Below are 13,346 nucleotides of genomic sequence, written 5' to 3' on the forward strand. Positions count from 1 at the left end.
TCCTTTTGGTGTGGAGATTGCATGTTCAGATTTCCCCCAGGTACTACGGTTTCCTTTACCACTAAAAATGGTAAAGAGATTTGGAATATTTTCACTTGGTTAAATAAAGATTAATAAATGAAAAGTACTACCTGCTTGTTACTGTTATAACTCTCATTAGTACAAAACCCCACCTTGAGCTGAACCCTGCACTTAATGGTTTGAGGTTGCTATTGTTGGATTGGTCAAGATATTATTAGTCTTAGAGCTCTGAATATTTGTAGCCTGGAACACACAAACAGTGTGCTCTTCACAAAGACAAATGCAGAAAAACACAACATTGATTTTAGTGATTGGCTCCTTCACACCCACAGGCCCATCTGTTTGAACCTGTGCAATCAGTGGTGGTTTTCTATTTCTGAACGCCTGCCATTTTCCATTGATTGTGCACATGTCTGATAATGAGGAAAAGCAGCATTTACAGTTAGAGCAGAGGGCTGTTGTTGTTGTACTTCCCACACACATTACGTCATAGTCACGTCTGCCCTGGTCCCAACATCTGTGCCCCGACATCTGTGATTGAGTGGGAATGAAAGGTCAACAGGGACAGACTGGGAGAGAGAGATGTATGTAACACATTTTAAAAGTTATAGCTTCATTTTAATAGCATTTGGTTAAACAAAGGGAAAACAAAACTAAACTTAAATGCATGATAGTAGAGGTAGGCAGATAATCAAAAAATGTATTATTGTGACTGTCGTTTTGAATTTATGCGAAAGTTGAATAGAATAAAGTATATTGTTTATATTAAAATGTTGTAAACATTAAAAAAATAGTGGTATTTCTTTTGTGAGTATTTTTATTTCACATTTGTCTGATACTTAATCCTTAACAATATGTAAGGACATCTTTCAGCATATTTTTTTTTCTTATATTGTCATAATATTGTCTAAATATTGTTATTGGGATACTGCAAAGAAATATCAATATGTTTTTCTTAATGTGGCCGACCTCTACACCAGCAGTCCCCAACCTTTGATCTTGTTTCAGTAATAAACCTGATTTTTTAAGGGACCTATGGAGGGGGGCAGGGCCAGTAATAACAGCACAAAATGCTTATAACTCTTAGCCATAGTTTGAAAAAATTCTATTAATAATAATAATCATGTTTACTGTTTGAGGTTAATGTTGACTATTAATAATCTGTTCTATATTAAGTTAAGGATCAAAAATAGTCAATTCTGTCACCCTTATTAGCCTTGGCCTTTAAGATAGACTCTTTGAGAAGGTCAAACATTTTCTATAAACTATACTCTTTTTAAATGTTGTGCAACTTGTATGTTTTTGAATGTCTGTCCCGAGCCTAGATCCACCTTCTTTTGTTGTGGCATCTGTACTGCAGCAGTGTTATATGTAGGCCTATATCTAATACAGTTCAGTTGGTATATTTGATTGGCTTAAAGGTCATTGTGCTACTCTTTGTTTTGCCAGATTTGCCCTGATTGTGGCTTTTTAGCAAATAAAGCACAGAGTGGACTATAGTGAAGTACAAGAATAATTACCTGGTATGAGTCTTTCTGCTTGAGGAGAAATGTTCATTTGTTGTCAGCGGGAGTTAACTTTGAGAATGAAGGTAAATTGAACCTGTGGAGCCTGAGCCCTGCTGCTGTTCAGTTTGGAACAAAAGCATTTAAAAGAACAATGCGTGGCTGATTCCAATGTAGACGATGGTTTAAGTGGCTCTGAAAAGTAATTAGAGGCGCTCGTGTTTTTGGTTTCAAACAAACTTAAGCAGACTAATAGGCCATTTGCCCCTTTGTTGAGAAACTCATAATTTAGCCACAGCTGCGTGAGCAAGAGCTGCCAAAGTAGACACCACTTTAACATTTTCAGTATGTTTTATTCCCTTTGTACAATTTCAAAGTCTGAAGTTTGACAAATCTGTGTGTTGTAACAGAAAGTATCAACAGAATAAATCATTTTGTGTATTTGTTATACTGTTGTACATTCAAGGTGTACAACACATGCAACGCGTGCTGCTGTCAAATGTTTAGAATCTTAATGAATGAAGGCATTAGATATAATAGTAGTAATAATTTGCGTGGCAAGTCCAGAATCAGTCTCTCTGTATTTTCTGTACCACTCCCTCACGCCACGAGCCAGACTCCAAACACTACGGTGCAATCAGATTTGTTTATTTCAGTGACGCATGTTTAACGAATAAGCTCATTAGTCACCCATCATTTACAAGCAAAATCAAACTTCTCTCACTTCAGATTAACAGATTTTAGTGCTCTGTTTTGATACAGACAGACCATGTGTGTCCCTGATTGGCTAATCCACCTGTCAATCACACCCATTTCAACTTAGGGCAAACGATGGGCAGACTCACATCTTAATCAAGTATTAGTGTGTTTTCTGGATCCCAGGCAAAGTAGGATAACTGTAAAAAAAAAAAAAAAAAAAAAAGAAAAAGGCAAGCACAAAAAACTGCTAATCATTAGTTTAGATTAATTGTGACTAGTTGTTATGACTGAACCCATCAACAAGGTTTCTTGGAGTGTATATGAACCAGTCTGTGTGATTAGATACATAAGATATTAATGTCAGGATTAGAATCAACTCTAAAATAGCACTTCTTTTCACTTTGCATTCTTTTTTTATTATGTTGCATTCTTTTTTATTTCACATAACTTTCTTTGTAAATTCTGCCCAAACTACAGTTCATTATTACACCATCTTGTCTAAACCTAATCAGTTTCTAAATTGAATGGCGCTTGCCTGAGAAGTTGTCAGTGTGGTGTGATTTGGGTGGGAGTATTGTGAGTTTGTCGTACCTCTGTGTGTGGAGGTGTGCGACTGTGCTTGAATACATATTGGCTCTGTGCGAGAGTGTGTGTGGGTGCATAAATGTTTGCTGAGCTCCGAGCAGCACTGGCCATTGGACGAGACTATGCTACTGCAAGATTGAGCTGCACCTTGTACGAAGCCACTGGCAGCCTCAATACTGTGAGAGTGCAGTGATGGAGGAACAGCTATGTGCACCAGTGTGACTTCTCCCAGATGCAGAAGGAGAAGACACAGGGGGTGGGAACATGACCATCGCAGAGGCGGGAGAGGCCCTGTGTGAGGCGGTTAAATAATAAATGGGGTGTATCAGGTTTTGTGTGAAGCTGGGGTTCAAGGCTCGCTGGGTGCTAAGAATCAGATTCACAAGTACACCTGTTTAGGATCGGACAAGTAAAGGGCCCATATTACACATTTTCTGATCTATGTTATAATACCTGGAGTTGTGTTTTGCTTCATTCATGCATGGTTAACACTTAAGCATTGCATATTTAGGCTGAAATCTTCTTTCAAACAGAAAACAATCTTCCACCTTGTGATTTCATGTGGTAATACTGTAAATGCTCAACTATTTTTAAACTTCACACTAGGGTTGGGCGGTAATATGGTATTACAGTATCCCGCGGTATCAAAAAGCGACGGTATCGGTTTCATTACCATCATCAAAAAAATCTGCAGCGCATAAGGACATAATATAATATTATAATTTATTGATACCTAAATTTGTTTGCTCAGCACAAATGAATGTGTGGTTGTATTTTCAATTTAACACTATCACGATTTAAAAGTAATAGTATCTATAATGTTTCTTTTAACTGCGTGGGGAGATGACATTTGATTAGTTTCGTTTTCGCTGTCACGTGATGGTCATAAGGGAGACCAAGACAAGATAGTAAGTCCGGCCACAAGCGAGTTGGTCCCAAAAATACTAGTACTTCTACAATTTGGCAGCATTTTGGCTTGAGGTGCACATTTGTTTACGTTTTACAAAACTTAAAACCACATGCCTCATTTGCTTAAAATATAAAGTGATGATAAAAACAGCTCTTTCCTTGTGTGCTGATGCGGTTCAGTTTCTGTCGGACTAAAGGACACAGCTCAGTGGAATATGAGTGTTCTTTCTGTGACAGAGGATGTGCGGTTGACGATGATTCTGTTCTGTGCTTCTACAGTCCCTGACAAAAGTCTTGTCGCTTATCCATTTTGTAGAAACAAAAGCTTATAACCTGACCTAATTTGGGAGGGTTTTAGCTTTCATATGAGACATTTCCAAAACCAATTGATTAATTTAAAGTCAGGTTATAAGCTTTTGTTTCTACAAAATGGATAAGCGACAAGACTTTTGTCAGGGACTGTGTTGCATTGGAGATGGTTCATGTGAAACTTTTCAGTGATTATAAGTCTGCAGGTCATATGCATAGACTTAGCTTACCAAAGTCGTATTAAAACATTTTGGTAATACGGTAATACCATATACCCCAGTAACATCCTGAGAAGGTTTAACTGTATCAAAATTTGGATACCGCCCAACCCTACTCCATACACCTTCACTAGAATCATTTGGATCAGCCCTGGAATTGCAAATCTCTACTGAACTAAAAGTAAAAGTTTGCTGTTAACTTGAAAACTACTGCTTCATGACATCAGAATGTGGAACAGAGCATTCTGACTTTAAATGTAGACTCATAATATGGGATTACTCAAACATGTGTGAATGAAACAAAACACAACTCCATGTATGTTTTTGAGGAGGTACCAACATTATAAAAATTTAGTAAAGTCTGCATAATTGAATGCTTAAATAATGTCACCAAATCTCTACCTGTCTCATAACTTGAATTCATGGTGTTTAGAAAGATACATGCATACTCTAACTTATTATTAACTGTATTAAATGGCAAATAAGTTGGAATATATAAAAGAAATAGGTCTGGTAAATGACAATCCTTAATACTAAATTCCATCTTAACTGTATTTGCTGGTGATTTCATGAATTTGGCCATAGTGAAGATATGTAAGAGTCAGTAGCTGCCTGTGTTGCCAGTGTCAAAACTGACCAGGATGCTCCACTTTTTGCCCATAATTACTAAATCAGCAACATCTAGTGGAAGTAATTGAGGGATGAGAAATGATTAAACAAAAATGGTTTCTTAATTTGCTGTGTCTTTGTGGGTTTGTTGTAATTGTATCCACCTCTTGATTTTCAATAGTGTTGCATGTATTGTCAGGCAATGTAAACTGGAGAGTGTAATCAGCATCTGTTTTGTCCATAAAGTTGTGGGTGACGTCACAGTGTCAGTGGGCCCATGTGCGGATGGTGCCATGACACGACTGCAGATATTTTCAGTCAGTTCCTCTCTGACCCAGAGCCTCACAGAGCAACAACATCATAGCCTCAAATAGACAAAGTAAAAAGGAAAGTCTGATACATTTTGTAAAGCCAGTTTGTATTTAAGTTACATTTGCACGATGTGACTTTTCTGGTGAAGGGTTTGCTACGTCTCCATGGAGATGTTATTGCTTTGCCTTGAATGTTCCACACTATGGCATTGAACTTATCTAACAGCCACCACACTCACAGCAACAATCAAAGCATTTTGAGCAATTTAACACTGGTAATTGAGATGTTTAAAGAAATTTAAATGTCATGCTTGTGTGCTTTAAGTCATGTTATAATCTAATATTATCTCTGCATTTTGTTTCATTTGTTGCGTTTTGTTTGAGTAGCCCTTTATTATTAGTCTGTCTACACCTCCAAAGCTCAAAATGCTTGGTTCACCTTGTGATACAATTCCAGGTTTGAAATCACCAAAATGATTCTTGTGAAGGTGTACTGAGTTTAAAAACACAGTGGAGCGCTTTCTGTATTACCATATGGTGGAACAGAGCATTTTGAGCTGTTTCTGCTTGAGAAAAGAACTCTAAATAGCTTAATTATTCAGGGTTTGTGTGTTAAACATGTGTGAATGAAACAAAATCCAACTCTGGGTATTTTTGTGATGAGGAAACAACATTATAATCTAGATCAGAAAATGGCGCAATATGGGCCCTTTAAGTCCATATTGTGTAGCATTCTAGTCAAAACAATAACATCTCCATAGAGACCAGGTAGCAGATCTTCCAGCCGACAAGTTACAGAGACTTTAATAGATTAAAATAGCGCACTGGGTCCTTAATTAATATAGACATGGCTGGTCAGATCTGTGTGTATGCCACTAAGTTACAATTGTGAGCCAAAATGGTAAGTTTTAAAACAGAACATATCTTATAGTTATAAAGTTGTCAATAAGTAGCTCAAATGGAGTAGCTGCAAATGAGCGCACTAGAGCTTTTTGCATAGTACTAAGTTGAATACAACAGTTTGCATGCCAAGAGGTGTTAGTGAATTGAATGCATGTGTCTGGGGAGGAATTATTATTTACAAACACAGAAAAAAAAGTGTTGATTTCCATTAACAACGTCTGCTTCCTGTTTCCCCCTTCTCCATCTCCCCCTCTCTCTCTTTCTCTCCCCCTCTGTGTCCCATGTTGTTCCAAGAAGGTGATGCTTCCTACGGGGGCGGCGTTCCGGTGGTTCCAGTAGGACTCCTCCTCCTCCTGCGCTCCCTTCCCAAAGCTCTGCCATCAAGTGCAATGCCAACTCTTGGATTGTCTCCAGAAATAGACACTGGCTAATAAACTAAAATAAGACAAAAAGAAGAGAAAGAAATGTTTAAAAAAATTACGAAAAACTGTTTGGTAATGGATGCACCTACTTATTCCTTGAACCAAAAATGAATCGTAAAAATGCATCTTTGGCGACATTCATTCCCTTTTTCTATTTTGGTACATTTTTGTCTCGTTTTCCAGCAGTTTTTTTTCAGTTGCTTCGAACATAAAATGGAAACCGAGTTTGGACAATCAATCAACTAATTTCTGTGTTTGGTGTTCTTGTTGTTCATGTGTGGAAAAGAACAGTACTTGTGTAGAGAATGTAAATTTACAGCTCTATTTTAAAAACCTTTGTGGCAAACCTTGTTGTAATTCTTCAACAGATTTCATTTTGTCCAATTTAATTTTCAGATTGATTGCTGGTTGGGAATGTTGTAGATTTGGGATTGACTTTGGGTTGAAGACATGGCCAGGTTGTCACTACTGTAATGTCCTTAATCAGCCCATCTCTGCATTTCCAAAACGTATTTTTCTTTGTAAAACTGGCAGCCTTATGTTTCTATACAGCCCCAATGAGCATGTGCCAATACAGCTCAGGGCAAAAGCACTAAGAGACAGCACTTGAGTCTCCTCTACTGAACGCACTGACAACATTTTTATTATTGGTTGTTTCCATTGTTTTTTATGTTGCTGGATAGCTACAGCTTTTAAGAATAACTTTGTATTTGTTTAGAAAATTGGACTGGTTTTGTGAATAAAAAGGAATGCATGTATTTGTGTCAAAATTTACAATGATGTTTGTCTAGCCTACTTGTCCTTTTGCATGTTTTTTTTTTTTGTTTTTTTTTAAACAGCAGGTTTGACCAAATGAAAACATGACGTTTTCCACCAGATCAAATAAGTGTTTCTTTCTTTGGTCATATATATCGTACTTATCAAATATACTGTCAATCAACATTATTTCTTGATAAAAGGTACAATAATTGACAAACAAATTTCGACATATCCTGCTGTGAGTCCCAAGAGTGCATTATTGAGCCATAATATTTTATCTACTACAACTACTATTCTGCATATCTTCCATAAGCCACCCATTGCCCCATTTGAGCTTAAAATCAAGCCATGAATTCCTGCATAATTGTTTTGCCTTTACTTGAATTTTAGGTTAATTTAAAAACCTAATCCATATTTTTTGTAAAGTGGTGCAACAAAATTACACAAGTCCATTTCAACTCCTCTGACCGGTGGAGTCTGTACTCTTATACAAGTGGAGCCTATTGTTCAGGTGGAGCCTATACTCTTATTCAGGTGGAGTCTATACTCTTATTCAGGTGGAGTCTATACTCTTATTCAGGTGGAGTCTATACTCTTATTCAGGTGGAGTCTATACTCTTATTCAGGTGGAGTCTATACTCTTATTCAGGTGGAGTCTATACTCTTATTCAGGTGGAGTCTATACTCTTATTCAGGTGGAGTCTATACTCTTATTCAGGTGGAGTCTATACTCTTATTCAGGTGGAGTCTATACTCTTATTCAGGTGGAGTCTATACTCTTATTCAGGTGGAGTCTAGTCTATACTCTCTTATTCAGGTGGAGTCTACTCTTATTCAGGTGGAGTCTATACTCTTATTCAGGTGGAGTCTATACTCTTATTCAGGTGGAGTCTATACTCTTATTCAGGTGGAGTCTATACTCTTATTCAGGTGGAGTCCACACTTGTTCAGGTGGAGCCTATTATTCAAGTGGAGCTTATTATTCAACTGGAGTCCACTCTTTTTCAGGTGGAGTCCACTCTTGTTTAGGTGGAGCCTATTATCCAGATGGAGTCCACTTTTGTTCAGGTGGAGTCTATTATTCGGGTGGAGCCTATATTCTTATTCAGGTGAAGCCTACTATTCAAGTGGAGTCTACTCTTGTTCAGGTGGAGTCCACTCTTGTTTAGGTGGAGCCTATTATTCAGGTGGAGCCTATTATTCAAGTGGAGTCTATACTCCTATTCAGGTGGAGCCTATTATTCAGGTAGAGCCTATTATTCAAGTGGAATCTATTATTCAGTTGGAGTCTATACCCTTATTCAGGTGGAGTACTGTCTTGTTCAGGTGGAGTCTACTCTTATTCAGGTGGAGTCCACTTTTATTCAGGTGGAGTCTATTATTCAGGTGGAGCCTATTATTCAGTTGGAGCCTATACTCTTATTCAGGTGGAGTCTGTTATTCAGGTGGAGTCCACTCTTGCTCAGGTGGAGCCTATTATTCAGGTGGAGTCTATACTCTTATTCAGGTGGAGTGTTATTCAGGTGGAGTCCACTCTTGCTCAGGTGGAGCCTATTATTCAGGTGGAGTCTATACTCTTATTCAGGTGGAGTCCAGTCTTGTTCAGGTGGCGGAGTAAATGGAGATTTGTGCTGCAGTCTGGCCCAGGCTGGCTTTAATTAGTGCATATCTGAGACGCAGCCCAGTATGGTGGTCTGTGTACGAGCTTGTGATCGGCTTGGCCAGGCGAGCGGAGCGCAGCTATATTCCTGCTCCCCCCCAGTGACAGCGCTGGGCTGGTGCCATCGCCATGGCAATGAAAGTGTGCGTGTTTGGGGGGGCGGCTGAGGCCTTTCATTATTAATGTGCACCGCAGCGTCCTCACCTCCTCTGAGCCGCACAGCTCACTGCTGACCTGCCATCCCCGAGAGGGAGGGGCTCACACAAGTGCACTCTGTTCACTACGCTCACACGCTGCACGTTTAGTGCACTTTACATTTAACAGTGCACTGTTTGGTGAGCTGGGGAAAGTGGTTTTAAAGGGGCAAGTATAAGAAGAAACATGGGAAAAAATATTTAGCTTAAATGACTCTAATATTTATGATGTTACAAACACTTCTCTCTGACAAATTCCCAGCACAGTGCCTTAGCAGCCTTCGTCTCTGCACGCTGCAGAAGCGTCACCTGAAACCACACCCGGCCGCTCATCTGTCAAAGTCCTGCAGCTCCAGCGCTGGTGTCGGGACATGTTCACTGAAAAGAAATCCCTTTTTGCACATTCACTGCTTTGGAAATGGAAATTCACTTTGGCGTCACCCACCTGAGGCAATAGATAGTAATTACATGAGCGTGTGATACTCAGCACAGTGTGCTTTAATGAGGCCTGCTCTCACTTATCCACGTCCAAATGTGCCGCCTGACTGCTTCTGTGCTCACACGTAAAACCTTAAACACATCCTACTCTCAGGACCATACTCTCCAATACAAAACTTCTTTTCAACACACTTCATATAGAGTGATATAAGGCCTATGAATAGTGCTGTAGACTTTGATTGTACTCACAAACTGAATCATAACGCAAAGAGAAAATTGAAATATGAAAAGGGACTTAAAGGGTCTTCATCGTTTGTGAACATTATTGGCTAAATTCATTGTTTAAACAATTGAGTATTTTTAAATTGTCTGAGCTAGATAGTCTGCTCTGGTTAACTATAACTTCACACTTGCCATATTTACCAAGTGATTACACCGTATCTGATGGGAGTGACTGACAGTTGGAATACCCTAACCTGATCACACACTCACACACACAAAAAAAAACAACAATCACAGAAAAACATGATTCTCGCATGTCAAAACAAGCATAGCAGCTTAACATTAAAAACAGAAACACATTTCAGAAGAATCAATGAGCGAAGCTCTAAACTCAATATAATTTCAGGGAAAAAGATGTTCTATATTTCATTCTGAAGAAACAAGGATATTTGGGAGGAGATGTCATCTGCATTTTAGAAACATGTGCTACAAATGTACAAAGCGGCTAAATCGAACAGTTGTGTGCTCTATAGTGCATATAGTACCACTTGCATTCAGGTTGGGGACAAGATTATGATTACGGTTAGTTAGGGCTTGTTTTAGTTTACATGGTGAGATTTTCGCTGTGCCCCTTCTGCTGTCAGTATGGATATTAGTGGTAGTCACTGATCTGATCATTTAGGATGGGCCGTATATATTGCGATATCAAACTTTTCCTGGATATTGTGTTGGCCCAATATTGAAAATTCTATCAATATTTGACACCAATATTTTGAAGCTGTCCCAGTCTCTGTGTGCCAGTGTGCCATTTCAGCACATCAGAATTTCTTTTTGAACAGACTAATGAGCAGAAATGGTATGGATGTTTATAATCAGGAAACTATTTTTACATCCCAAATAAGCACATTTTTTAGTTACTTTGTGAACTTTAATCAACATAATCATCAAAAGCATACCTGGAGTTTTGTATTGTTTCATTCACACATGTTGGACACACAAATCCTGCATATTTAGGCTGAGTTCTTCTCTCTGAAAACACGCTATTCCACTTTGTGATGTCATGTTGCAATATAGGAAGTGCGTCACTGTGTTTTAAACTCCATACACCTTCACTAGAATCATTTGGATGATTTCAGCCTTGGAATTTCTACTACTACTACTAACAAAAGGTAAAAGGTAGCTGTAAAACTATTGCTTCATGACATCACAAGGTGGAACAGAGCATTTTGAGCTTTGGAGATGTAAACAGATTAACTATACAGGGTTACTCAAGGGGAATGAAACAAAACACAACTCAGGGTACGTTTTTGATGAGGTAACAACATTATAATGTGATTTAAAGCATTTTGTATAATATAGGACCTTCAAAAAAACAAAAAAACAAACTTGTCCTCTTTAGTTGGTGATTTGAGTATCCTCAGTTGAACTAAGGGTAGTTTGTGTTTGTTCAGGTTTGAGTTGTTTTGGGGGGGTCAGGTGGTATAGTGGCACGTTTCCCCATGCGTGGTGGTGGAGCACGGTTTGGTGAGCAGGCCTGTCACACTGGGAAAATCCTGGAATCTTATCAGCGCCTCGCAGACACTGAGCTGCACTGATCTGCCTGCCCTGGCTGCCAGCAGACGAGTCCCTCCCCCACACACCGTTCGAATGCCCCCGCACGCATGAGGCTGGCCCCTGCTCCTTCCTCCGGAGCGAGATAGCAGCCACTGATGCAGCCCAATTGTTAAGCGGCAAGGAATGCTGCTTGTAAAACGCACACCATGGAAGAAACAGCCGCACAAACCGGAGCAGTGTACAAGGACAACAGCACTGAGCCTGCATCAAACATAGTGACCATTAACAAAGATGAGGAGGATTAACAATAATGGATGAGTAGGTAGGTTCAATATCTGAAAATTCTGCTTCACTAAATACTCTGGGCCGGTCATTCTTAAAAACCAAGAATGTCATGCCCCTCTTCCCAATCACAAAATCCTTCCTCATGGGGTTCTGGACCATAATTTGGAAACCTCTGCACCACTAGGTCATAATGCTTACTTTTATTAAAAATTATAAACTTTCTATACTACCATGTTATCTACAGAACGAGTCTATCACTATCACTAGAAATACTACTGAGAAATGATTTGTTACTGCAAATGACCATAAGTACTGTAGTGTTTTTGTATCAGTGTGTTGTGTGGTGAGCTGTGTTTTGCCCAAGCTTCAGAATCGGCCCAAAAAAATCAATCAAGTCAATAGCAACTTCAAAATTGATTCTTGGTGAGTTTTGTGATCAATTAATTGACAAAAACAAAAAACAAACAAAAAAAAAGAAAAAATTGCGCATTATGAAAACACTTTTTAGTCCTCTACTCCCAAGTCTCAAACACAGAATCCAGTCCAGTGTTGGATTTACTCTACTGAACTCTATCTCAAGAGTAAACTTAACTTGGCTTGAGACCGTATGTATTCTGAAGAAGTGTTGACTTTCTAAGTGTTAAATCTACACTTTCAGTTTTACTGTGTGGTAATCCATAGTTGCTCTCTGTTGAACACGTTAGAGATAAAAAGCCTAGAAATGCACAATAGTGTTTTGAAGTATTATTCTTTGATACGGTGTGACTGATTCATGTTAGGTCCTCCGTCATACCTGTGACACATTTCAGGGACTCAAATGTATTAAATTCCTATTTGTGATGCTACAGTAGTACCTTACCATAGCATACCATCAGTGTCTATGGTCCACAGTGTTAAATACACACATTTGACCTTATAACCTTTGGCATATTATCAATTTTAATCTTAAAACAAGGTTGATGAGGTGACACAATGTATCTTATCAATAACACAACCATAGAATGCTGTTTTGTGGAGGTGATCTATGGCACTTCTGATTTTGTTCAGAAAATATCTCCCATTTTTGCTCAAATGGCTCAAAGAAGAACACAGAACCAAAGCTTAATTTGTTAAACTAATGTGACATTTTAGTTAAATGCAGAAACTGTTTGCTGGATGGGCATCTGGACTAATATCCTGTGTAAAAAGTGGGATCATCTATGAGGGCACTCCAGGAGATAAAAAAAAGAGATTGTGTCTTTTAAGAGTTAGTTTGTTAAGATTTATTTGGTGCTTGAGCAGCAGCATCCAAATTTGAACAAAATCATGATTTGAGTTCAATACAGATTTTTCAAAGTGGCATATTGTCGTAATGTCCTGGCTAAATATTTGAAATTCAAACCTTAGAGAAAGAGAAGGCACTGTGTAAGGCCTAACACTGATGAAAGAAGGTTATTGAAATTGTTAACAAAAACTTGTATTTTAGTTCACTCTGTACCACTGCTCTGACTGAACTATACAAACCTCATGGACATTCTGCCATTAGTTGTATCTTGCAGAATACAAGGCCGTGTTCAAAAACCACACACATGAATACACAAATGAGTAAGTATTTACTCATGCACTAAATCATATACAACGATAAACAGTTTTAGTTGAAGACGTGCATCCTCTGTGTGCACGCGCACACGTGCACGCGCACACGAACAGGGCACGCAGAGCAGATTAAGTCCAAATCAATGGCTGTGGCTGGAGCGGAGAGAG

At 38.7% G+C, this 13,346-nt stretch overlaps 1 protein-coding gene across 5 annotated transcripts in view; it reads left to right on the forward strand.

Moving 5' to 3' along the window:
• Window positions 1-13,346, forward strand: part of cxxc5a (CXXC finger protein 5a) — a 46,928-nt gene that overhangs the window by 14,935 nt on the left and 18,647 nt on the right. The window contains exon 3 of one of the 5 annotated variants that reach the window (XM_020923146.2): window positions 6,364-7,437. The exons of 3 other annotated variants lie outside the window; for them this stretch is intronic. In XM_020923146.2, the coding sequence (XP_020778805.1) occupies window positions 6,364-6,408 (45 nt within the window). In that variant the 3' untranslated portion in view covers window positions 6,409-7,437. Of the gene's footprint in view, window positions 1-6,363; window positions 7,438-13,346 lie in introns of those variants that run through there. One more of the 5 variants, XM_020923147.2, reaches the window with a different exon arrangement.

Source organism: Boleophthalmus pectinirostris, unplaced genomic scaffold (assembly GCF_026225935.1).
Source record: "Boleophthalmus pectinirostris isolate CB_2022bp ecotype Guang Dong unplaced genomic scaffold, ASM2622593v1 HiC_scaffold_12, whole genome shotgun sequence".
NCBI lineage: Eukaryota > Metazoa > Chordata > Actinopteri > Gobiiformes > Gobiidae > Boleophthalmus > Boleophthalmus pectinirostris.